General features: G+C 37.3%; 1 protein-coding gene across 2 annotated transcripts in view; it reads left to right on the top strand.

Annotated features, from left to right (window-relative positions):
* Positions 1-1,243: 1,243 nt before the first annotated feature.
* The window catches only part of LOC121857642 (twinfilin-1-like), a 32,037-nt gene continuing 8,280 nt past the window's right edge, over positions 1,244-25,000 (top strand). Inside the window, exons 1-6 of one of the 2 annotated variants that reach the window (XM_042353703.1) lie at positions 1,244-1,367; positions 4,091-4,168; positions 16,539-16,650; positions 19,228-19,390; positions 19,763-19,834; positions 24,223-24,388. In XM_042353703.1, coding sequence (XP_042209637.1) covers positions 1,343-1,367; positions 4,091-4,168; positions 16,539-16,650; positions 19,228-19,390; positions 19,763-19,834; positions 24,223-24,388 — 616 coding nt within the window. In that variant the 5' untranslated portion in view covers positions 1,244-1,342. Of the gene's footprint in view, positions 1,368-4,090; positions 4,175-16,538; positions 16,651-19,227; positions 19,391-19,762; positions 19,835-24,222; positions 24,389-25,000 lie in introns of both variants that reach the window. The other variant, XM_042353702.1, reaches the window with a different exon arrangement.

Below are 25,000 nucleotides of genomic sequence, written 5' to 3'. Positions count from 1 at the left end.
CAACACTTGCTTGATACACTGTCACACACTATGGGGGGGCCTCTGGCTCTACAAAAAACGCAACCCCTGATTACTGCACATAAGAAAGTTGTGCAGACTTTGACCTACAGGGTACATGATGAAAAAAATGATCACATTAACGAATAATTGCTGAATTAAAAATGTTAAATTCTAGGATATTAACAACTACTGCTGTGCCCTGTTTGTTTACAACTCTGCCAATCGCTAGATTGACAATAATTCTTTCTAGTTCCGGAATAATCAGAGCTACTATGACCACCCCCCAAGCGCTCCTCTCAGTCCCAGACCTCCATAAAATATCACGATGTGAAGGTGTGGAACAACTACCCGACCCATCTGAGCAAAGACTACGCTCTCTTCCTTTAAATCATCTCTAAAAAAAAATATCTGTCGTTTAAGTGTTAATATTTTTGTAATGCTGTACCTACTTTATATACCTGCTTTGATTGTACCACCAAAACCATTATATCATAAATTGTCATGTAGATAGAAATTACCATTGCAATAATTATATTTGCCAAGAAGACATGACATGACAGCTCTTCTGTCCTCTTGTTCTACCTTAACACAACCTATGTTGTATTGCTTCCCTTTCATCATATTAATGAATATCAACCCCACTGTAAAATATGTACCGTATATACTTATAATATAAATGTAAAAAATAAAATATATAAATAACGAAGTGATAACTGTGGTAGCATTCTGATATGTTCTTACTACCACCATGTTACGTGTAGTATACCAGATGATACTAAATATTACATAATACTTCCTGAGATAAATATGCATTATATATCAGGTGCCTTCAAGAGAGCTCAGGCTCTCAACTGGCTCAACCATCTTAATATTGTTATTACTATTGACTGTATTTTTGGCTAAATAAACTGTTTCAATATCAATATCAATATCAATATCAATATATATATATATATATATATATATATATATATATATATATATATATATATATATATATATATATATATATATATATATATATATATATATATATATATATATATATATATATATATGGTCTCACTGAAAGAAATTGTACACACCAGACACACTCACACACACACACACACCAGACACACTCACACGAAGATGGCCATCTAGGCGTGAATTTGTTTAAAGCAAAAATTTAGTTTTAGCACAATATGATCTCAGCCAGAGAGAGAGAGGGGTACAAATGATGTCACAAGCTCCGAGAGGTTCCGTTTTCTTTGATGTGTGATCAGAGCTCACTGTATATCCTATAGACCTTGGTTCACACTAGCACAGTAAGCGACGACACAGACGGAAACGAAAACCAGTCATGTCACATCAAACCGGGATTACAGGTATAAAAAATAACGTTAAATACTGATCACACATGTTTTACCTTACTAGTGGGCGTTGGTAAAGTACAGCTATAACTCCTTGTGTTGTTATCTGAATCAAAGTGGATGTGATATAAAGGGAGTGAGTGTTGGAGGGGAACCTTGTGTTTTGTGGGTGGAACTGAGGGCGTTTCCTGGCATAACTGGTTATCATTGTCTAATATATCGTTATTTTTCTCCATAAACTTGCTAATTCTCGGAATCATTCATATGATAAACCAACTCCGTTTTGTAAATGTTATGTGCGGGGTTCACTGTGTCAAACTGGGTCAACAGGATTTTCAACATCTAATTCAACTTTCCCTGGCCTTGCCAGTAATGAACGCCCATATTTTCTGTGTATGTTTCACTGTTAATGCTTTGCTTAATACTCTATAATAACTTAGTAGCCTCATTATGCCTGGGATAAATGACTGGGCAGATGTAATGGTTTGTTTTGCTTTGGGATTTTCATTGCAATGTTTGTTTTAATGTAAGAGTATATAATCATTTCCAGTTGGGAAGTAAGGAAATAAATGAAAAACTTGGGTACAGATTCGTTTTAGGTCGAACAAGGAACGTCATACAGGGTATTTCTATTACTATTGTTTCCATTGCAAATCTATATTTTTTGAATATTTTAACGTATATTACTAACAATATTGGTTGTTCAAAGTGGGCAGGGCTTTGAAGTAGAGGGAAAGTGTGGGCTAAAATACTAAAAAGAACAAACAAACTTTTGAAAATCTTTCCTAACCTTACCTAACCTTTCCTAACCTATAAATTTTTAAACTATCAATACCTTACCTTATTCATGTTTTTGGTATTTAGAATGTGATGGTGGCGGTGTTTCTAGTGTTCAGATGAGGAGGGATCCATAAACTCGAAAGTGATTCTTAACCTTTTTTATAGGTTAGGAAAGGTTAGGTAAGGTTTTCAAAAAATTTGTTTGGTGTTCTTTTTAGTATTTTATCCCACATTTTCCCTCTACTTTAGTCTGACCTGACCTGACCTAACCTAACCCGACCTAACTAAACTGAACCTCACCTAACCTAAGCTAAATATCTTGTAGACCACATGCTACACTAGCACCCTGTACTGTATACAGTATTCAGTCATTTTCCCTTCCCATCTCATTGGATTTGTATTCTGTCCATTAAAATGTTACTGAATTTTCTGAAAAAAAAAAATTTAGGCCCACAGAGTAGACAGTTCCATATATATATATTTTTTTTTATATGGAATAGTATAGATTAAAACACCAGTTTCGGTAAATGACTAGACTCTAGAATGACTCAATGGACTTAATAAAGATGTTACTAGGTCTGGATTTTCAGAAAAGTGCCATTACATGTTTTAGTGCATAGTGCAACTTCAGTTTGTAGAGTAAAGAAAAAAGATAAAATTTTACTGAGGGAAACTTCAAACACCTGTAGATCATTTCCTCCATACCTTCTGCACTTTGGCAATTTGACAAAACTTGAGATGGCAGCATTCACTGGTATGTTCCTGCTGTAATCAGACAATACATGATGGTTGATGTCAGTTCATTGAAGATGCAGAAGCCACGTCCAAATTCAATTTTCTAAGAACAGCATTTCAAAGTTAATTTTTCTTGTTTCCCCACCAGAGTTACTGTTTTGCATCAAAATAAATATTACAGTACTGTATTGTGAAAATCTCAAAGAAAGCAAGCCATTCTGCAGAGTCATTTTAGACTTTTGGCCAGAAATCTAAGCAAACCTAACTTAACATAACCTTGCTAGCAGGTTAAATAAATCAGATTCATGTTATGTTTGAATTTTCAATGTCCATCATTTTCTCTAATATTGTTATTGAATGTATTAATTGATTGATTTTATTGGGAATTCATTAGTGAACATTAAAATATAATACTGTATGGTAGAATAGCAATCACAAATATAGGTATACTGTACATTTACTTAAGAAAATTTCAAAGATAACACAAAGTGTCAAAAGACTTTTACTTGCATTGTGTTCCATTAAAAGGTGATGTGATAGAGCTATCATCTGCAATGTTTTGATGAACATTTTGTTGCTCAGTTTTTGGAGTTAGCTATATATTTTCACGTTTGTTTTTAAAATCTTGTTTTATTTATTTGAAGTTGGCAAGATCCCAGACTACAGCTGAAGCTTGCTTGTGAAATTCTATGGGCTTAATTTTGCTTTGGATATGATTTTGAAAACAATGAAATTTTGTTTGCAAAAGCCTTATAAGTACATATACAATACTGCAGTGGTATTCCTCAACCAGTGTTTCAAAAATGAAACTCCTATTTATCTTATATAGTAAATTAACAAATCCTAAACAATATGCATACATAAGTTGAGATACTGTACCACAAGTTGTAACAAAATCAGTGTGGACTGAGAAGTTCCTCATTGTGTTCTATATTAATCACTGACTTTGTGTTTACTTACAAAACCGCTTCTATAAACTAATGTTTTAATTAAGCTAACTCTGATATCTTTGTAGAATTTATGTCCATTATATTTTATTAACCTTGCATTTTAAATTATTTTTCTTCTCATTATTAAGCTTTGCATTTTGCCTTTTAAGTTTGTCGCATTAATTTTTTTCTTGCGATGGATTAATATCTCTTGCTGTGATATTTTTATTTTGATAATAGTTTTGGGGAATATCTTTTCTAAAACTTGTATTATAATATGTCTCTTACTTCCAGCAAATGAAGATTTATTGGATTTCTTCTCTACCTGCCGTAATGGAAGTGTTAGAGTCTTCAGAATTACCATCCAAGACGGTACTGGTAACTATAATTTTCAGTAATATATTGTACAGTACTGCCATGCTCATAGGTTAGACAAGAGCTGTGTTGTTTTCTGATAGATGGAGTCTTCTTAAATAAAATTCATACCTATTGGCTTCAATTTATTATAATCAATAGTATAATAATTTTTTCAGACAGCATTTGTTTGACTTGCCTTGTGAGGCCTAAGCATACAGTGTATCATATTGAATTGGGTATCAAGCTGAGGTGAATGATGTACAGTAATCTTGAAAAGAACATGCTTGATAATTCTGTACTCAGCAACAATCTAGTAAGTACAGTACAGTATTATCATTTCACTTCACTCAATGTAAAAATAATGTCAGGACACACAGTAAAAAAAACTTGTGTTTTGTTTAGGGATATGCATTCATTGATACACCTAAATGTATGCATATATTTTTGAAAACTCCAAAATGGAGACACGGCTCATGATCTAATTACTGTACCCTATGTTCTTCGCAGGCCTTCTTTCTCAGAGACTAGTTACTGGTAAGAAAAAGTTATTTGCATGCTTCATGGTGTGTGTCTTGACAGATTGTTGTTGCATTCATATGATTCTCTAATAGCAATTACTCTTAAACCTGTTTTAAGATTCTAGCATTTGGCTGAGAAGATATCCTGCTTGCCAATATTTTTTCTGCTTGTGTATGAATTCTCCTTTTATCACAACAATATTTGATTTGCTAGTCTCTCTCTCTCTCTCTCTCTCTCTCTCTCTCTCTCTCTCTCTCTCTCTCTCTCTCTCTCTCTCTCTCTCTCTCTCTCTCTCTCTCTCTCTCTCTCTCTCTCTCTCTCTCTCTCTCTCTCTCTCTCTCTCTCTCTCTCTCTCTCTCTCTCTCTCTCTCTCTCTCTCTCTCTCTCTCTCTCTCTCTCTCTCTCTCTCTCTCTCTCTCTCTCTCTCTCTCTCTCTCTCTCTCTCTCTCTCTCTCTCTCTCTCTCTCTCTCTCTCTCTCTCTCTCTCTCTCTCTCTCTCTCTCTCTCTCTCTCTCTCTCTCTCTCTCTCTCTCTCTCTCTCTCTCTCTCTCTCTCTCTCTCTCTCTCTCTCTCTCTCTCTCTCTCTCTCTCTCTCTCTCTCTCTCTCTCTCTCTCTCTCTCTCTCTCTCTCTCTCTCTCTCTCTCTCTCTCTCTCTCTCTCTCTCTCTCTCTCTCTCTCTCTCTCTCTCTCTCTCTCTCTCTCTCTCTCTCTCTCTCTCTCTCTCTCTCTCTCTCTCTCTCTCTCTCTCTCTCTCTCTCTCTCTCTCTCTCTCTCTCTCTCTCTCTCTCTCTCTCTCTCTCTCTCTCTCTCTCTCTCTCTCTCTCTCTCTCTCTCTCTCTCTCTCTCTCTCTCTCTCTCTCTCTCTCTCTCTCTCTCTCTCTCTCTCTCTCTCTCTCTCTCTCTCTCTCTCTCTCTCTCTCTCTCTCTCTCTCTCTCTCTCTCTCTCTCTCTCTCTTCTCTCTCTCTCTCTCTCTCTCTCTCTCTCTCTCTCTCTCTCTCTCTCTCTCTCTCTCTCTCTCTCTCTCTCTCTCTCTCTCTCTCTCTCTCTCTCTCTCTCTCTCTCTCTCTCTCTCTCTCTCTCTCTCTCTCTCTCTCTCTCTCTCTCTCTCTCTCTCTCTCTCTCTCTCTCTCTCTCTCTCTCTCTCTCTCTCTCTTTCCCTCTCTCTCTCTCTCTCTCTCTCTCTCTCTCTCTCTCTCTCTCTCTCTCTCTCTCTCTCTCTCTCTCTCTCTCTCTCTCTCTCTCTCTCTCTCTCTCTCTCTCTCTCTCTCTCTCTCTCTCTCTCTCTCTCTCTCTCTCTCTCTCTAAAAGGCCAAATGTGAAAAAACACAAGCTTTGATCAGCTATCCAGGCTCATCCTACATGCTTAAAGGTAAAAAACTGAGTTTAAGTTCATTTTATTGCATGGAAAAACTATTATACTTTTACAGTTGAAAATTTTAAAGAATTCATTTAAGTACAGTTGGAGAGAGAGAGATGGGCAGTGTTAACTTGGCTCCCTTGAACTCATATAATTCATAGTCTGAACACATTAGAATCAGAGGCTCAGCCCAACCATAAACAGAAGCAGTCACTGGTTATACTGTACTGGACAGTGGCAACTTGGCTCCCTTATAGTGTATTCAGGATTTGAGATGTGTGCAGCCCTGTAAGCTTATTATCACCACTTTCACCAGTGTATAATAGTTCACATCCATGTACATAAAGGTATTGAACAACCCCGGAACATAACATCCTGTCTAACACCCACATTTATTTCACGTGTTTCACTTTCTTTCCCATTTACTCCTACTGTTGCCCTGCTGTTCTCATAGAATGCCTTTACTGCATTTAATAGCCTTCTTCGCCCATACACTTGTAATGCCTCCCACAGTGCTTTTCTGTTCAATCATATGCCTTTTCTAAATCTACTATAGATCATTAAAACCATCTATATAAGTAATAAAAACTACTGTAACCCCCAAATTTATTAAAACCAGAAAAAAAAGCAGAGAAATTATTATTTTTAAACCATTGGTTTAAATCAGCCAACCTTTATTTGTCTAACCAAATATCAATTTGGCATAGTTTTTATTGTACTGTAATCAAATTTATTTATTGACATTGATTTATAGGTATGTGTACAGGGTCCCCTCTGCTGAATAAATTTGTTTGGCATTCGCCAAATAAAATAATAAAATAAATTATTAAAATTGGCATTCCAGTAGTGAAGGGGTAAAGTACAGTATACAGCACTATACAAGTTTGACTTATATACAGTACTGTACATTGATATCGATTTGAAAAAAATTAATTGGTAAAGGTTTTAGTGTACTGTACAGTATTTTGTGTCTGATGTACAATAGTACTATAATGAATTCCAGAATGTTTATAATGTACTGTACAGCCAGTATTATCTGAAAGAAATTACTTTCTTTTTAAGTTATAATATTGTACATAAGGGAAAATGTGATCATGTATATCCTGTGTGTTTTTTGCCACACTGGATGTTGATAAATACATAATCCCTTCATGTCCACTGTATCACAGAGTGGGAAATTGAAATTTGCCTGCTCACTAAATACAAGTACAGTACATTATACATTGATATTCCCATTAGCCGGAATAATGATGTAGAGTGGTTTTGGGATTGGAGAAAAAATCGCACATCGGAATTTTTCTGGGTACAGTACTGGGTTAAGTTTTCCGAGAGTCTAAGCGGACGTATGTCCGGGTGGTCATAATCGAGGAGTACCTGTACATGTTCAATATATTGTAAATAAAGAAAATATACAACTGTATATATTATACTGTACTCACCAGCAGATGCTGTCATCTTGAGCTTGTGATGCAGGCAGGCCAAATGGTGATATGATGATACAGGAACAGGATGGTCTGCCTTTGTCCTGTACCATCTCCTATGGCATTTGCTGCTAGCTGTCACTCCTCTCCCTCCATGAAGGAGGAATTGTACACATAATGTATACTCTACATACATCCTCTACAGTCTACATAATAGCCTTCAGTAAGCATACACTGTCCACTATGCTATCTACTGTACAGTTGCAGAAATGTTTCTACGCCTCCTGTGGTAACCCGTGTCTCCAAATAACAACATCGCAGTAGTAGTATCACTTTTTATGAATGAATGGGTATTGGTCGTGTAATGAGGGCGTGATTCGTGGATAGGTTTGCTATAGGTCATATAGGTCGGCCGTTTGAGCACGGAATATCACAGGTGTAGGAACATATTTCCGTAACTGTACGTATGGTACTTAACACTTACTGAATGTACAGTACTTAACTGTAATAACTTTTTTGTCTCTACACTGCTTTAATGGTATTCTTGGCTGATTATATGCTGGTACAGTAATATGCAGAACTGTGCTGCACTACACAGATTGTATTCGAAAACAAGTTGGTACAATGGCAGCAGACAATGAGCTAGATTTTTCGATCCATTGAACTCAACAATAGCCTGGAAAAAATTGAGTATTCCAAGAAATTCTGGGGAAAAGCTCTTCATTCCAGGCAGTGGAATGAATTTTCAAGGATTGCATCATGTACATTTCCGGAAAATTCTGAGGATCTATCTCCATACTGAGCATGGGAACGAATTTCCAAGAGATTGCATCATATTTCCGACGCGGGGACTCGTGCCAGGCGCAGGGGTGGATAGGGTCAGAGTGCTTGTGAGCCACAATTGGTCATTACTGTCATTTGACTGCATGGGATGCCTATGATTGGGTGATGCATCTCACGGCCTATTTCCTCAAACTCTTGCATCATGAAACTCAGTTCATTGTCTGCTGGCATTGTACAAGCTGTTTGCTTATTTTCTGCTTTTTTGCATATGATATGTGTTGTGCAGGACTCTACCTTTGCTTTATTTACCTAATGGCCATCCACTATAGGTGACCATGCCAAGGGGAGGAAGCCAGTGGCCTGTGTAGGATCCCTACCTTTTTCTTGACAATTTTGACAAGGGCTATTTTGAATCCCAGTACTGTTTTTGATTCCACAGCTTGAGCTGATAGACCATTTCATAGGTCTATCACCTTCTGTGTGAAAAAGTTTTTCCTTAAATTCATTCTGCATGTGTTTTATGTGCTAACAACTGTTCGACCAAACAACTTTTCATATTTAAAATCTAGTTAATTTAGGACCCAATTCAATTTAGTTCTTATTTCATTAAGTATTTCTGACGAAAGTATAATAAAAATAAAAAAATTATATTTTCATATAAATAATAACCAAATCATATGTATTATAAAGAAAAAATATTGTTAGAAAATGAAAGTTACTTGCATAAAAAGCTGCCTGGCTAATAGTGGTAAACAACAGTCGGGCTTGGCGGGCCTTTTGTTTCACATCTGGAACAGGAACAGGAGAAAAAAGTTTCTCAGGTTTCTTACAGCATTTTTGCATCCCAATTCAACATGAGCAAGAGAGCAAGTGATGGTAGTGTTGGTTCAAAAGCTAATAGAAAGTGTATAAGCTTAGCCGAGAAACTAGATGTGTTAAAACGATATGAAAAAAGTGAGGTCTGTGGATATTATATGAAGTAAGCAATGAACATATTTTCTGAAGTGGATCCATTAACAGAGTAAAGTATTAAAATTTAAATAAGTAAATGCAAATGACCTCTTCATAAAGATGTATGATAAGAAAAGAAAGCAGCTGTACAAGGTTCTTTCGACAGCTTTATTATTCGAAGGCCTAAACCATCAACTTCAGCTACACCATCAAATTCAGCATCATAAGCAGCTTCAACATCAACTTCAGGTTCAGTAACAGTTTCAGCAACAGCTTTATGGAAAGCTACAGCTTCAGCCAGAGTTGAACCTACAGTTTCAGCCAGAGATGAACCTGATGACTTCATTATCTGAGTAAAAAATCGCACAATATTCATTGGCTGTCCTTATGTTTTAGACTTTACCACCATTGGTGAGTAGAATTTTTGTTTTACTTTCATAAATGTTATTTAAAACATATATGAACAGTAATGTTGCTTTCATATTCATATGTAGAGAAATGACAATATGTTTTCACATGTACGCACTTACTGTTCATACTTTGGCGTTCCCAATCGTCTCGCCTTATTTCTTTACCATTAGTGGTCAGTTACTTCTAGTGTTCCATATACAGTGGGGTATGCTATAACGAATCTAATTGGTTCTAGAACCTCGTTCGTTATAGCAGTCATTCGTTATAGGATTAATCCGTTCCAGGCCCCCAAATACAACCTCTTAACACTGAAAAAATTCGGTGGAAAATGTAAAAAATACGGTACTTTATCTTACCTTAGTGTTGTTCAGCATGCAGGACAGGAGGCAGAGGGGGAGGGGGGAGGAGAGAATTATGGAGAAGAGGAGTCATCCTTCCTAGCCCTCTTTGGTGACTGTCTTACAGGCACTTTGTCTGTAGATTCTTTTGTTACTTTTTTAAAGAAGGAATCCAGGGTTGGCTGCTTCAACCTTGATTTCTTTACCTTCCAAAATTAGTTCATAACATTGTCATTAAACACTCTGATGGCCTTTTCCACAGAACCAACATCAGGATGATAATCCTCAGCAAGCTTAGACAGTTTGCTCCAGCAAAAGAACGCATCCTTGAGATCTTTGGCTGGAATGATGCGGCTTTCCTCCTTATCCTCATCCTCCCCTGACTCCTCAGAAGTTAAGCTCCGCTTCAGTGTCTCATTTTCTTCTTTGTGAAGCTCAAGCAGCTCCTCAGTGGACAGTTCCTTACTGTGCTCTTCCACCAACTCCTCAACATCATCATCATCCACTTCCAGGCCCATGGAATTGCCCAGAGACACAATTTCATGAACAACAGCCTCTTCTTCTAACTCTTCGAAGCCTTCAAAGTCTCTTTGAAGCACACATTCAGGCCACAGTGGCCTCCAAGCAGCACAAAGACACCTCACAGTAACCTCTTTCCAGGCTGAGGTAATTAAAAAAACAGCGTCTGCTATATTGAAGTGACTCTTCCAAAATTCCTTCAGACTTACATCACTGGAAGAAGTGGACGCAAAACATTTTCTAAACAGTGCCTTTGTGTACAGCTTCTTAAAGTTAGAAATTACCTGTTGATCCATGGGCTGGATGAGAGGTGTTGTGTTGGGTGGCAATAAGTGCACAGTGATGAAGTTGAACTCATCTGGCAATTCAACCATCAAATTAGGAGGGTGGGCTGGTGCATTGTCCATCACCAACAAAGCTTTCAGTGGAAGATTATTCTCCCTGAGGTATTCCTGAACACTGGGTCCAAACACCTCAATCACCCACTCAGAGAATAAATTCCTGGTCACCCAAGCCTTTGGGTTTGACCGCCACATAACACCAAGGCGGGTCTTCCTAATTTTTTGAAAGCTCTGGGGTTTTCTGCATGGTACACAAGGAGTGGCTTTATTTTGCAGTCACCAGAAGCATTAGCACAAAGAAGGAGGGTAAGCCTGTCTTTCATTGGCTTATGGCCAGGGACAGAAGTTTCCTCCTTGGTAATGTATGTACGGCGAGGCATTTTTTTCCAATAAAGTCCAGTTTCATCACAGTTGAATACCTGCTGAGAAATAAAGCCTCCCTCTTTAATCACATTCAAAAAAATGTCATGGTGTTCCTTAGCTGCTTCCTTATCTGCACTAGCAGCATCACCATGTCTCTCAACACTATGTAATTTATTTCTCCTTCTGAAACCAGTAAACCACCCCTTGGTACCCCTAAACACTGGCACATCACTATCACTTGCACTGGGAGTCTTGGCTTTAAGGTCCTCAAACAATTGTCTGGCCTTCTCACAAATTATAGCTTCACTAATGCTATCACCTGCCATTTCTTTCTCCTTTATCCACACTAAGAGTAAATTTTCCATCTCCTCAATCACATTACACCTTGCTTTGCTAAGTCTAGAGATTCCCTTAGCCACTTACACAGTTTTCAACTCCTCTTTATTCTTCAAAATCGTACATATAGTCGATTTAGCCATCCCATACTCATCACTAAGTTTCGCAATGCTTGTTCCATCCTCACGTTTCTTTATGATTTCTTTCTTAGTTTCAAGAGTTATGAGTTTTCTCACTCGCTTTGGACGATTCATTGTTACAATTGTACACTTGTATAACAAAATATTTATTCAAATAACTCTATTTCCACATCAAAAGACGAAATTTCAACAATAACAGTGGTGCACTGGCTACACAATGAGACAAAGATGGCGCCTGACACTCTTGTTGTGGGTCGCGGTACAACAATATTCATGCCCCAGGTGAAATAGTCCCGTATTCATCCGCGTTCGTTGTAGGAGTTGCGTTCGTTATAGCATTCTCAATTTTATAGGTAAAAACGTTCGTTATAGGAATATTCGTAGTAGGATCCGTTCATTATAGCATACCCCACTGTACATGTAATCAATGGGGAAAATTGGGTTAGGTTCTGGAGGCCAATAAAAGAGACTAAACTTGACTTAACGAGTTTACTTCCTCACTACCTAAAGCACCAATGAACACTAGACTTGGGAACAACAGGCTGTTTTAATATCAAGGCACACCAGACTCTGCATCTGACGCACCATCCCGGGAACACCAGACTCGGCAGCAGATGCCACACTGCCACACCTACATTAATGAACAAACCAAAAATATTAGTTACAGTATTAAATCTTTTCAATTAAGCTTTCCATTTTCTTCACTTCACTTTTCACATCAACCCATTTACACTCGCCTTAGAAGTCGTAATCTGCAGCAGAGTCGGCTGCTTACTTGTCACTCACTCAGAAAGACTGAGCAGGCGAGCGTGAATGCGTGAGTGAGCAGCCACGGTGGCGCCTCTGGTGAGCAAATAGCACGTTTGTTTGCCATGGCGGTGCATTTGAAATATTTCCTGCCTGATTTCCCTCACAAAATAAATAAATTTATCGATTTATCGCTATATTGGATAATTTCTATAATTATGGTAGTCGTGATATAGGAAGATCATTATAAAAAGTTGCAATATGTCCCGACCCTACTGTACTGTACTGTATTATTGAAAGTAGTCACCTGCATTGTGTTATTGTTAGTTTTATCCTCTTCACCAAAAGGTTGGCTCGCTAGCTGCCCGGGCTAGCAAGAAAAGAGGGTAAAAAGCCACACAAAAGATATGAAAAGGTCACACTTGGGAATGCATCTCATTATAATTGCTTTATTTTAATGGTAATTAATGATTCGCGGTACGACGATTCACCTTACACTGCAATGTTGGAGGACACATTAACGTCATTATGTCTTCTCGTGTTGGTGGTGTGTGACATCACGAGGAAATACAGGTTGTACCTCTCTAGTCCGGCAACCTCGGGACCTGACCGGTGCCGGACCATGGAAATTCACCCTTTTCCTGGATAGATAGTGACTTGTGCTTATGCTTGGAAGCACTAGCATCACTTTCTCTGCATCATGGTCTCTTTGAAGACATATTGAAGGGTTAAATGTCGTATAGTAGCTTCTCAAATTTCGCGAGTTTTTAATTCTTAACGTATTTTATTGGAACACACAAAAAAATAAATAAATAAAAATTTTGACGGCGGAAACTTGAATTTCGACGGGTTTGAACGGCCCGCCAACGTGCAGACGACGTGCATAATCGTGTAAACAGCGTCATTTCTCTTATGTACAAAAGATTCATTATTGTTTATTACTGAATGTCTTTTTTATTGAATTAATGTTTATGTGTGCAAAATGAGCAATACAATTCATTAATAATACGTAGAATATTAAAACACACGAGGAAATGACACAGCATTGTTTTCGTTGATTACAAAGCCAGTGACTGACTGGTTCTACATATAAAACTGAAGAAAATAAGACCTTGGTTGTAGCTGTAGTAAAATTAATATGGTTGTTTTAAGTAATGTTATTTAATGTTAATAAATGGAACAATAGAAGTAGCTAACGATAATGGTAAAGAAAAAAGAGAGATCGCGTATGTAAGTGCGCATGCGCACACGTGAAAACATATCGTCATTACTTTACATAAGAATATGAAAGCAACACTTATTTACTGTTCATATATATTTTAATTAATGTTTCTGAATTTGTTTTTATTGAATTAATGTGTGCGTGTGCAAAATTAACAATACAATTTATTAATAATACGTGGAATATTAGAGGAGACGAGACGGCTGCCGGCATTGTTTATGTTAAAGCTTACGAAACCAGCGACTGATTGGTTCTACATATAAAACTGAAGAAAATAAGACCCTGATTTTAGCTGTAGTAAAATTAATGTAAAAAAATTAATATGGTTGTTTGAAGTACCTGTAATGTTATTTAATGTTAATAAATGGAACAATATAAGTAGCTAACCATTAATGGTAAAAAAAAAGTGAGACTGCGCGTATGTAAGTGCGCACATGTGAAAACATATCGTCATTACTCTACATAAGAATATGAAAGCAACACTTATTTACTGCTCATATATATTGAAGGGGGTTAAATGTTGTACTCTGTATAGACAAGCAGAGAGAGAGAGAGAGAGCAGCCGAACTGCCGGATGTAAACAAACCTTAATTTCCCGCGGCTTTGTTTTTTGTTTTTGTTTTTTAAGGGGATTAGCCCACCCGGGCATAGGTCACTGACCCACATTGGGGCCCGAGGGGCAAAAATTTAATACTCCTGTAATAATAATTCACATAAAAAAAAAAAAAAAAAGAGCTGCCTATCTACCTATTGGACAAACTAAAATCGTTCCGGACCACGGGAGTTCCGGACCACAGAATGCCGGACTAGAGAGGTACAACCTGTATCCTTTGTTCACATTTTTCATCCTTTTTGAGATTTTGAATCTTTCAATGAGATCTGCCCTATTGTGCCATTTCTGAAGAGTGTTATTCCTAAGGCCCTCAGTCTACTTGGATAACCGAGATGACAGTACAGTACTCGGAAAAACTCCACGGATGTGCGAATTTTTCCGGGATGAAAAATTTCATCTCCTTACCTGAAACTGCTCTGCACCAATTATTCCGGCTAACAGGGATATCACTTGAAACATTCCCGTACCGGTTTTACTTCCCCAGCAATTATAGCAAGGGTGTCCTGGAACTGAACTATTTTTCTTCATTAAACTCCAATTTCTGTCTCTCGGTGTTTCTTACACACAAAGCTTTTTATTTTATTGTGATCTTAACCTCACCACATTGTTAGATTATTTATTAATGACTGTATTGGATCACTTGGGCAAATTTATATGACTGAAAGATATTTAAAAGCTTTGGACAGAGATGAATTAGTTTCATGAGCTCATGTTCCTACATCACTTGTAGCAAGATATTTTCAGAACACCATTCACCATGATTACTGAGCAAGAAAACCATGATGAAGGCATATGCTGGTATTTTATAATAATAGATCTATTTCATTTGGAGAATTTCTGTTTTGGGAAGCAATTGAATCCTTGCAAAAGACCTGTAAGACTTACCAAAGGTAGGTACCTCATAGGCACAGCCTGCTTGCTAACAAATGTAATATTTGACATCAGAAACATGTCCTAACAGAGGATGTAAATGTATTGCTGCAAGTGATAAATGCAGTGCACCCTTCCCATTTGAATTTGTGTGATTACAATGGTTGCTTCATGTACTGGTAAGGCTAATCAGGTGAACAGGTCTATAATTTGTTCACTTAAACTTTCTCCTACCACACAGGACAAACAACTTCATCCCACACTTCCATACTGTGAGTCACACTGTGAACTGGTAGTTCTGTGGACATACCTAGAAGATGAGTTGACTTTTTAAAACTTTCCAGTCACTTGGCTATTACAGTTCTTGCTTTTGCCATACATTTTTTTTTAGATTAGCACTGTTTGGTTGTATAAGATAACTACGTATAAATTAAAGAAGGTTGTTCAATGTGATCAGAGCAGGTTTGAACGAACAAGTTGTAAAGTAATTAACTAATGTGATTAGCCCAACAGTTACTTGAGACAGTCACTCAATTCACATAATTATCATGAATTCAGCTGGGTGGAAGGGCTCGAATTCATACATTGCTTGCAGTAATCCTTTATCCATTACATTAGTGTTTCTGCTATCAAGTGTTCACACCTTGCTGTTTGCACGTACTGGACACTTTGCCTTAACCTTAACTGTTTTTATATCTGTCCTTACCTGTATCAACAACCTTTAAGATATTTAATGACTAGTGACGGAGTCTTTTAGAGTTATTTGTTTACTTATGAGATATACACATTCTTTTTTATTTTTGAAATAACTCTTTTTAAATTAGTTTATGGAATTGTCATGTTTTCTTATAACCCACTGCTAGTGATAATTTAAATTCTGTATCAAAAAATTCTTACTATATAGATAAAAAAAAATCTCTACCAATCAGCAAATCTTTACAGTTTATATGCTATTTGAAGTAAGATTTTACTTATGAACTATTTCATTATACCTTTACAATGTATCAAGTGTACTCCTGCTAAATATATCAGGGATGCAAAAGAAAAATCTTGTCTAAACATTCTGATGCCAGCCATCCCCTTACCTTCAAGTGTCCAGTATTCAGTAGTAATATTGAGACTTTTACTGAATAATGAAGCTTGCTTCTTAAGTTATTACTTGTGTGTGAAGTGGTTGCCTTTGCTTGTACTGTAATAGGAAATAAGAATGTGCTTATACCTCAACACAGTAATGAGAAAAGTGGAATGGGAAACTTTTTAATCACATATTACAGTGCTGTAACTGTTTTTTACTTTTAGTTAAAAAGTTTACTATAGTAAAACAGTACTGTATTTTTAATGTATGGTAGTTTGTTTTGTTCCCTCCATTTTCCATTATTGTTGTTTTATAAAGCTGTGCATTTTTCCACAGATACGTTACAATAAATCCTAATATAATATTTTGATCCACAGAGGCCCTGCAGCTGGGGGAATGGCATCCAGCTCACGGGTCTTGGGAGGATGATTATGACCCCTTAGTACTACCACTGCTTAAAGAGAAGCAGCCATGCTATCTCCTCTTCAGGTTAGATCATATAATTGTTTTGCATTAATGGATTTTTAGGATGACTCATTGTTCATTCATTCTTTATAATATAAAGCCTCAATCTTTATTTTGTGTATTTGGAACATGGTAATCCATTATAGGTGTTCGTTGACATGACATTATCTGAGTGGCTATGTTTGATTTCAGAATGTTAAAATTTTCTATTGTTCCAAAGGTGCATCTGTTACTCATAAATAGTATGTACAGTACAGTATACTGTATAGTGCAGTATGAGCCCAGGATGAGCTGGTGATTATATTTTCAACATACAGTAAAGCCTCGAATAACAACGGTAATGTGTCCTCCAATATTGCAGTGTATGGTGAATCATCGTATCATGAATCATTAATTACCATTAAAATAAAGCAATAATAATGAGATGCATTCCAAAGTGTGACCTTTTCATAACTTTTGTGTGGCTTTTTACCCTCCTTTCCCCTCAAAACAATACAATTAATGAAAAGTGCAAACTATATTCTTTAAATAATGTTTCTGAATTCACCTTATACAATATAAATGAATAATAATAATATCACACAAGAGGAGATGGGACGCTATTGTTGTTGTCGTGTTTACACCCATAATGTCAGTTATCCATCTGAAACAAGAAAATAAGACACCGGTTGTTGCTAAAGTAAAATTAATGTAAAAAAATACAGTATGTATGTTTTAGTTCATGTTATTTAATGTACAGTAAAAGCAACCATTGATGTTAAAGGAAAAAAAAGAGAGTGATAGTGGAACGGCAATGTATACCCTGGTACTTGTGCCCTCAAGGAAACCGCGTCATTTATCTTAAGAATACTGTACATGTACAAAAGATTCATTTTTGTTTATTTCTGAATATGTATTTGATCGAATGCATGTACAGTATATATATTCGAAATGAACAATGCAATTCATTAATAATACGTAGAATATTAAAACACACAAGAGGAGAGGAGAGGGCATTGTTTTCGTTCATGTTTCCAACACTCGTGACGAATGACGATGGTTCTACTTCTACATAAGAAACTGAAGAAATAAGACCCTGGTTGTTGCTGTAATAAGATTAATGTGAAAAGATTAACATGTATGTATTAAGTAATGTTGTTTAATGTTAATAAATGGAACAATAGAAGTAGCTAACCATTAATGGTAAAGAAAAATACAAAATAGATTGGGAACGCCATCGTGTGTAAGTGCGTATATGTGAAAACATCGTCATTTCTCTAGGACATAAGAATATGAAAGCAACACTTATTACTGTTCATATATGTTTTAAATAATACTTACTAATGTAAAACAAAAATTCTACTCACAAATGGCGGTAAAGTTTAAAACATAAGGACAGCCAATAAATATTGTGCTATTTTACTCAGATGATTTCGTCAATCAGGTTCAACTCAAGCTGAAGCTTTCCATAAAGATATCATAGCTGTTGCTGAAGCTGTTGCTGAAGCTGAAGTTGGTGGTTTAGGCCTTTGAACAATAAAGCTGTCGAAAGAACCTTTCACAGCCGCTTTCTTTTCTCATTATACATCTTTATGTAGAGGTCATATGTGTTTTTCACGTCCCTGTTAATTTTAATGCTTCTTTCTGTTAATGGTTCCTTTTCAGAAAATAATATTATGTTCATTGGTTGCTCCATATAATATCCACATACCTCTCACCATTTTCATATCGTTTTAACCCATCTATAGTTTCTTGGCTAAGCTTATACATTTTCTTTTAGCTTTTGAACCAGCACTACCATCACTTGCTCTCTTGCTTATGTTGAATAGGGACTCAAAAGTGCCATAAGAAACCTGAGACAGTTTTTCTCCTGTTCCTGTTCAGATGCATGAAAACAAAGGGACCGCCAAGCTCTAACTCTTGTTTACTGGTGATGCACATTACCACGAATTAGCCCAGCAGCTTCTTTGCGCAAGGCGTTCTCCTTTTTTTTCTTTTTTTACAGTATCATTTTTTTTTGTAATATATATCGGGATTTAGTTATTATTTATATGAAAATATTATTTTATTTTATTTTTATTATATTTTCGTCGTAAATACGAATAAAATAATGATGTAAATTGAATTGGGTCCTAAATTAACCAGGGTCTTAAATATGAATTGTCGTTGGTCGAGCCGTCGTTATGGGAGGCTTTACTGTACTGTATACAGTACTGTACTGTATATATACTGTACAAGAAATACATCATATCAGAGCTTACATTTGTTTGTTTTTATAACCGTTGCTTCTCTGCCTCAGTCCTTAGTTCTTACACCCTGTCCTTATTTGTTTAAGTTTGAAACTCAATGTGACCATTCTGATATCCTAAAGGGAATACAGCATCAGATACTGTATAGAGACAGACTACAGTGTAGGCATTGGTGCAAGTCCTACATGATTAAAGTAGACTTATAGTGTAGACCCTACTATAATATAAGCTTAGATAATTTCTTGTTTAATGTAACAGAAAGGTGAGGAAGTTATGATTTTTATTGACAAAATTCATGCAAATCCAACATAAACTGAAGAGTGTAGCATTTCACAACAAAGATAATATTTATAGCATTTAAATATGTTTGCAGGTTAGATAGTGAAGCTCATGGAGGGTATGAGTGGGTACTTATTAGTTGGTCTCCAGATGACTCACCAGTACGGGAGAAGATGCTGTATGCCTCCACAAAGGCCACACTCAGAAAGGAGTTTGGAGCAACACAGATCAGGGATGAGATATTTGGCACAGTACATGTGAGGATGATCATTAATTTATAATACTGTATACAAATGATTCACTTTCTATTTTAGGCAGAATTCTTTTATATTTTATATTTTCACATGATTTTCATGTGAAAATTGAAAGATAGAAAGTTTACATATTGTGTACAGGTTATTGTTAATTTTAACATACTGCATTTTGATAAAATATTATACTGAAACTTCATTTACATGTTTATCATCATTAAATTAAGTGCAGAATGCCAAATTCAAGTCTCAGCTGAAAGTTAAAGTCAAATAAGGCAGCAGGTGTATAATGTACCTTAGTACTCTTGCTCAAGATACTATGAAATTTCCACATCATTATAAAGTACAGTATTCAATATAAGGATTTGTTTATTGCAGGAAGATGTAAGTTTGGATGGTTTACATCGTCATCGCAAGTCTGCAAGTGCCCCAGTTCCACTCACCTTAAGGGTAAGTGTGTACAACCTTACTGTTCTGAAATATTTATAAATATGATTATACTGAAGTGGACAAAGTAAATAAAGTCTCGCCATAAGAACAGTAGTCGTAACTGCACATCGTACATTTGTAAGAATGAACACATTAAAAAAAATTCCCACAAAATGAAAACACAGACACACACACACACACATACACACACACACATAAGCAGTAAGAAGTGGTACTTTACTTTCAATGTGATTCCCCCAAATATATGATTTAATTATTTTCCATTTTGAAGTTTCTGTATCTCTCAACTGTACAGTATTCCCTTCTTATATACAATTTGGCACAGTGCTCAATACCTTACTGAGATAATAGGTAAAGTAGGAAAACATTACAAAACAAGTATGTAAATTTTAAACTAAGCATTAAAGTAAACAAAATTTGGATTACCTGAAGGTTAACCCCGGCTTTTTCACCTTAAGATCAACCATCCTAATGCTAACCTAGCCTAACCAAATCTAACCTAACCTCCAAGTTGCATTAGGGCTTCTAATCATCAGGTGAAAGAAGCTAGGGGCTAATCTTCAGGTAATTCCAAAACCTTATCAAATTCACCATTCTTGTTGAGTATAAGAAAGGGAATACCATGGAACCCCACGTTACAGAATGGTTGTGTTCTTGAAAAAGTGGCCGTATCAGAATTTATCTTAACGCGAACCATTTTTCCCTTTTACACACTTATAAATGGAAATATACATTTCATAATACATATTGATTATAGTTTTGCATTTTCTAATTTTACTTACGGTACCACAAATAATAGTACAGTAAATACATAAAAATACATAAGTTTTAGCGATGGTGCTAAGTTTTTCTCCAGCATCAAACTTCTGTAAAACATTGAGTTTTGCACCCAGTGTAATTCCTTTACCTGTCCATTTAGGTGTAGTACAGCATGCCCTTCAAAATCACGGGGGTTAGGTTCTCAAAATGGCCGCAAATCGTCAAAGCCGCAAATAACATTTGCTGACCAGGGGGGTGGGGGGTACATTTTTACTTGTGTACAAAGAAATGTGCTGGGCTTCCTCGCTTAACGTCAGGGTTACGTTCCAGAATTGCGACGTTATGCAAAACAACGTTAAGCGAATCAATTTTCCCCATAAGAAATAGATAAAATATGGGAGTTACGTTCCTGAGCCTCCCTTTGCCCCACAAAAAAAGTTACATCTACAGAAAATCATTGCCATTTGTATGGAGAATAGTATATAGAACTACAGTACTGTATTAAGTTTCTATTGGTACTCACTGATGGGCGGAGGTGGTAGAGCGAGTGTGCAGTTGAGCGAAGGAGGAGGAAGGTGTGAGCTGAGGAGGGCGGGAGAGGAAGATGGTAGTGTCACTGAAACTCCGCTGCTGCCTCCTCCTCTTCCTGCTCTGATTTGGGTTCCTCCGCCACTGCTTGCTCCTCCTCGGATACCGGCTGTTGTGAAGAAGCTCCTTCTGCCGTCCCGCGACAAAAAAATTAATCCAGTGTTGACTTCATGGTGCTACTCATCCTCTTATAGATCTAGTGTAGCTGCGTTGAACCTTTGAGCTACATTCTCTGTTTGGGTCATCATCTAGAAGCATTTGCATTGCTTACTGGAACTTGTTCAACGATTCTGCCAACCTCTTTGAAGTTAGCGTTCATTGAGGTTCGTCTGAGTCGTCATCTGAGTCGTTTTCAATGGGACTGTGTTCTGTTAATTGTTGCAGATCTTCTTTGGTGAGCTCTTCTGTATGGGATGCCAGGACTTCCTCAATATCCTCTGATTCCAGCTCATCAAAGCCTGCCTGTCTAGCCAAGCTGAGGATATCCCTATTCACAGCTGGGATTAAATCCGTGAATCCCATAAAACTGTTAACGCACTCGGGCCACAGTTTATGCCTCACACCATTCAGGCAACTTTCTAAAACCTCTTCCCATGCCTTGCCAATGTTGTCAATTGCATGAAGAATGTTGAAACCGCGCCAATTTTCTCGGATCGTTGTTTTATTTTCTCCGTCTGTAGCCTTGAGCAGCTGGGCCATGGTACGGAGTAAATAATACGCCTTGAATGCGGCGATGATGCCTTGGTCCATAGGCTGCATCAGTGCTGTCGTGTTGGGAGGCAGGAATACAACTTCTACACTGTCATGCAAGTCGTCGAGATTGGGAGGATGAGCTGGAGCATTGTCAAGGATCAGAAGAATTTTGAAGTTTAGGTTCTCCTTGGTGCAGTATTCCTTCAGTGCAGGGACGTCGTACACGTTTAACCACTGGCTAAATATGGCGCCGGTTATCCATGCCTTTTTGTTTGCCTTGTAAATGACAGGAAGGTGATCCTTAGAGTAACCTTTCAGGGCCCGTGGGTTGGCAGCGCAAAAAATCAGTAAAGGCTTCAGCTTGAAGTCACCGGCAGCATTCGTGCCAAGCAGCAGCGTCAAGCGGTCTTTTGCCGTTTTTAAACCTGGCGCTCTTTTCTTCTCCTTGGAGCTATAGGTCCTCTCAGGCATCCATCTTCCAAAAGAGACCAGTCTCATCCACATTGAAGACTTGCTTTGGTGAGTAGCCTCCTTGCTGGATAATCTGTTTGAATTCTGGTGGGAATGTCTTGGCAGCAACCATATCTGAACTGGCAACCTCACCAGTCATCTTAATATTGTGGAAGTTATAACGACGCTTAAATCGTTGAAACCATCCTTGGCTGGCCGTAAAGGTCTCTTCCTTTGATCCTTCACCCTCTTCTGCCTTTAAGTCGTCAAACAAGGATCTGGCCTTATGTTGGATAACCATATGGCTCACAGGGGCATTGCGTTGATTCTGGTCTTCCATCCACATTACCAGCATCATTTCCACCTTCTCTATCACAGTGCTTCTACTACGAGTCGTCTTAGTAGCACTCGGAGAAGAACCACTTCCAACACTAACCTTAATCTTGTCAGCGTTGGTCCGGATAGTACGCACCGTTGTGGGGGTTAGACCAAACACAGCGGCTATGTCCACAGCACGTTCCCCTTTTTCAAAGTGGGTTGATACATACATTTTCGTATCTTATGATGCCTCTTCACTACACTAGCATCAGTAGCACTTGATGGGCGCTTGGAAGCCATTTCGAATGGTTCGAGTACAGTTTTAGGGCAAAACACTTAAGCACACACGAATGATGTGAAGTCGTAACAGAGACTGGCTTGGCGTCGCTTGGGGACGCTGTGACGCTCCGTGAGGGAGGGCAGTGCGCCGAGCCGAGAGAGCGTAGCGCAACCAGACGAGCGGTTGATGCGCCATAGAAAGTTGTCCGTGACGACGCAAAACGACGTAGTATCGGATCATCGGGACTGTTAAATGAATATTTGGTCTCTAAAGTTCAGCGACATAGTACCGAAACAACGTTAAGCTGGACGACGTTAAGCGAGGACTTACTGTATATTCCGTTTGTGTTTGCCCTTAGGATAATTATTTCTTTTACCTTTATTGTATATATGTGTATGTGTAGACACACACACACACACAAAACATACAAATAAATAATAATGAAAAAATCCTCTCACAAATGTGACAGTCTACCCTCAAGTGTACTTCGTGCTTTGTTATTAATAAAGCACAGAGTACACTTGAAGGTAGAGTGTCACATTTTTAAGAAATTTGTTTCTGATTATATGTGAGAGTATTTTTCCATCATTATTTATTTGTATGTGTTTTGTGTGTGTGTGTGTCTACACACACACACACACACACACACAAACATATACAGTATATACAATACAGGTAAAGGAAAGTACTGTCTCTAAATCGAATGGATCCCTGTCCTGGCTGCAAAAATGCCTGCAACTTTAAAACTACCTGCAGATATTCTTGGGTACATCCAGGGTATCATCCGTGAGTAATAGAGGACCGCGAAATAAAAATCCGCAAATTATCTGGGTGTACTACAGTAATTGACCTTGAACTTGCTGGTCTTTTTGCAGACATCTTCAGGGGAAACGCACTTCAGAGTGTAGAAAAATCTTGAAAGTCCAACAGCTAGACGTGGAGGCAGTCCGTAACTGACGCACTCCTAGGTTTAAAAAAAAAGCCTGCCACCATCGTCTTTGATGCACACAAATGTGATTTGAATTTCTTAATTTCTTATTTTTTTTTTTTTTTTATAATTATCTACAGTATTGTAAAATTTTGTAAGGGTGAATTTACAATATGTATCCTGATTTTAATGGTATTGATTTACAATGTCCTTACGGGTGATATTTCCATAACCAGAATTTCCGTACTGTGTATGAGTTCCTCCTTTCTCAGACTTGTAGTAGGGTATGCTATTCTATCAAAATTGTTAGGGTAGACAGGTAGTACTGTAGACATAAATTCCTGAACAATACACTGTCACTGTCCATCACAGGAGGAGGAAATTCAAGAAATAAAAAAGCAAGAGGTTGGAGTAGACATTGGGGTGGACAGTAAACATCAAACTATGGCTGGCATTAGTTTTCCTCTTGTAACTGAGGCTCTTGATGCAGTCCAAGAATTTACTAAAGGAAATCTTCAATATGTCCAACTTATGATTGGTAAGTGTGGTTATTTAGTGTATGATTTGTGTTTGTACATGCATTCAAGAGTCAAATCATCGATATTTTAAGTTAACAAACTGTGCAATAGACTGTAGAACACTGTTGGTGCAGGTGGTGTTTATAGCCTTCTTGACCAAAAGTTACTACGTACATTTATACCGTAATTAGTTTTTAAATGAAGTGAATTTGTCTACTGCTCCAGTAGTTTATACAGCTCAGGTCTTCAACTGGTCTTTTTATTTAATAAACATTTAGATAAATAATTTTTCCAAATTATGACCTTTTTTCAGCCATTTGAGATTTATCCTTTAGTTTAAGTTCATTAAATTGAACCTTTTACAAATTTCTTTCCAAATATCTAATCATCAGGTTTAGGTATTAACACAAATTTTCAGAAAAGTGTGCATCGTGTGTGGTATTTCTTTGTAATTTTTAAGGTTTACATCTAGATAATTTGTCATTGCAGATAATCAGTTAAAACTAAAGTTTCAGTTGAATGTTCTCTGAAGCAGGTTTGGTTTTGGTGGATAGCAACATCTTTATCTGCAAATTCACTTCCAGATTCATGTGATTCTTACTCACTATTTAATTATTGTCTGGTTAGGGTGT

This window comes from Homarus americanus, unplaced genomic scaffold, assembly GCF_018991925.1.
Source record: "Homarus americanus isolate GMGI-L3 unplaced genomic scaffold, GMGI_Hamer_2.0 scaffold16712, whole genome shotgun sequence".
NCBI classification, from domain to species: Eukaryota; Metazoa; Arthropoda; class Malacostraca; order Decapoda; family Nephropidae; genus Homarus; species Homarus americanus.
The sequence above is the reverse complement of the archived record's forward strand: the minus strand, read 5'-3'. Positions and strand labels throughout refer to the sequence as shown.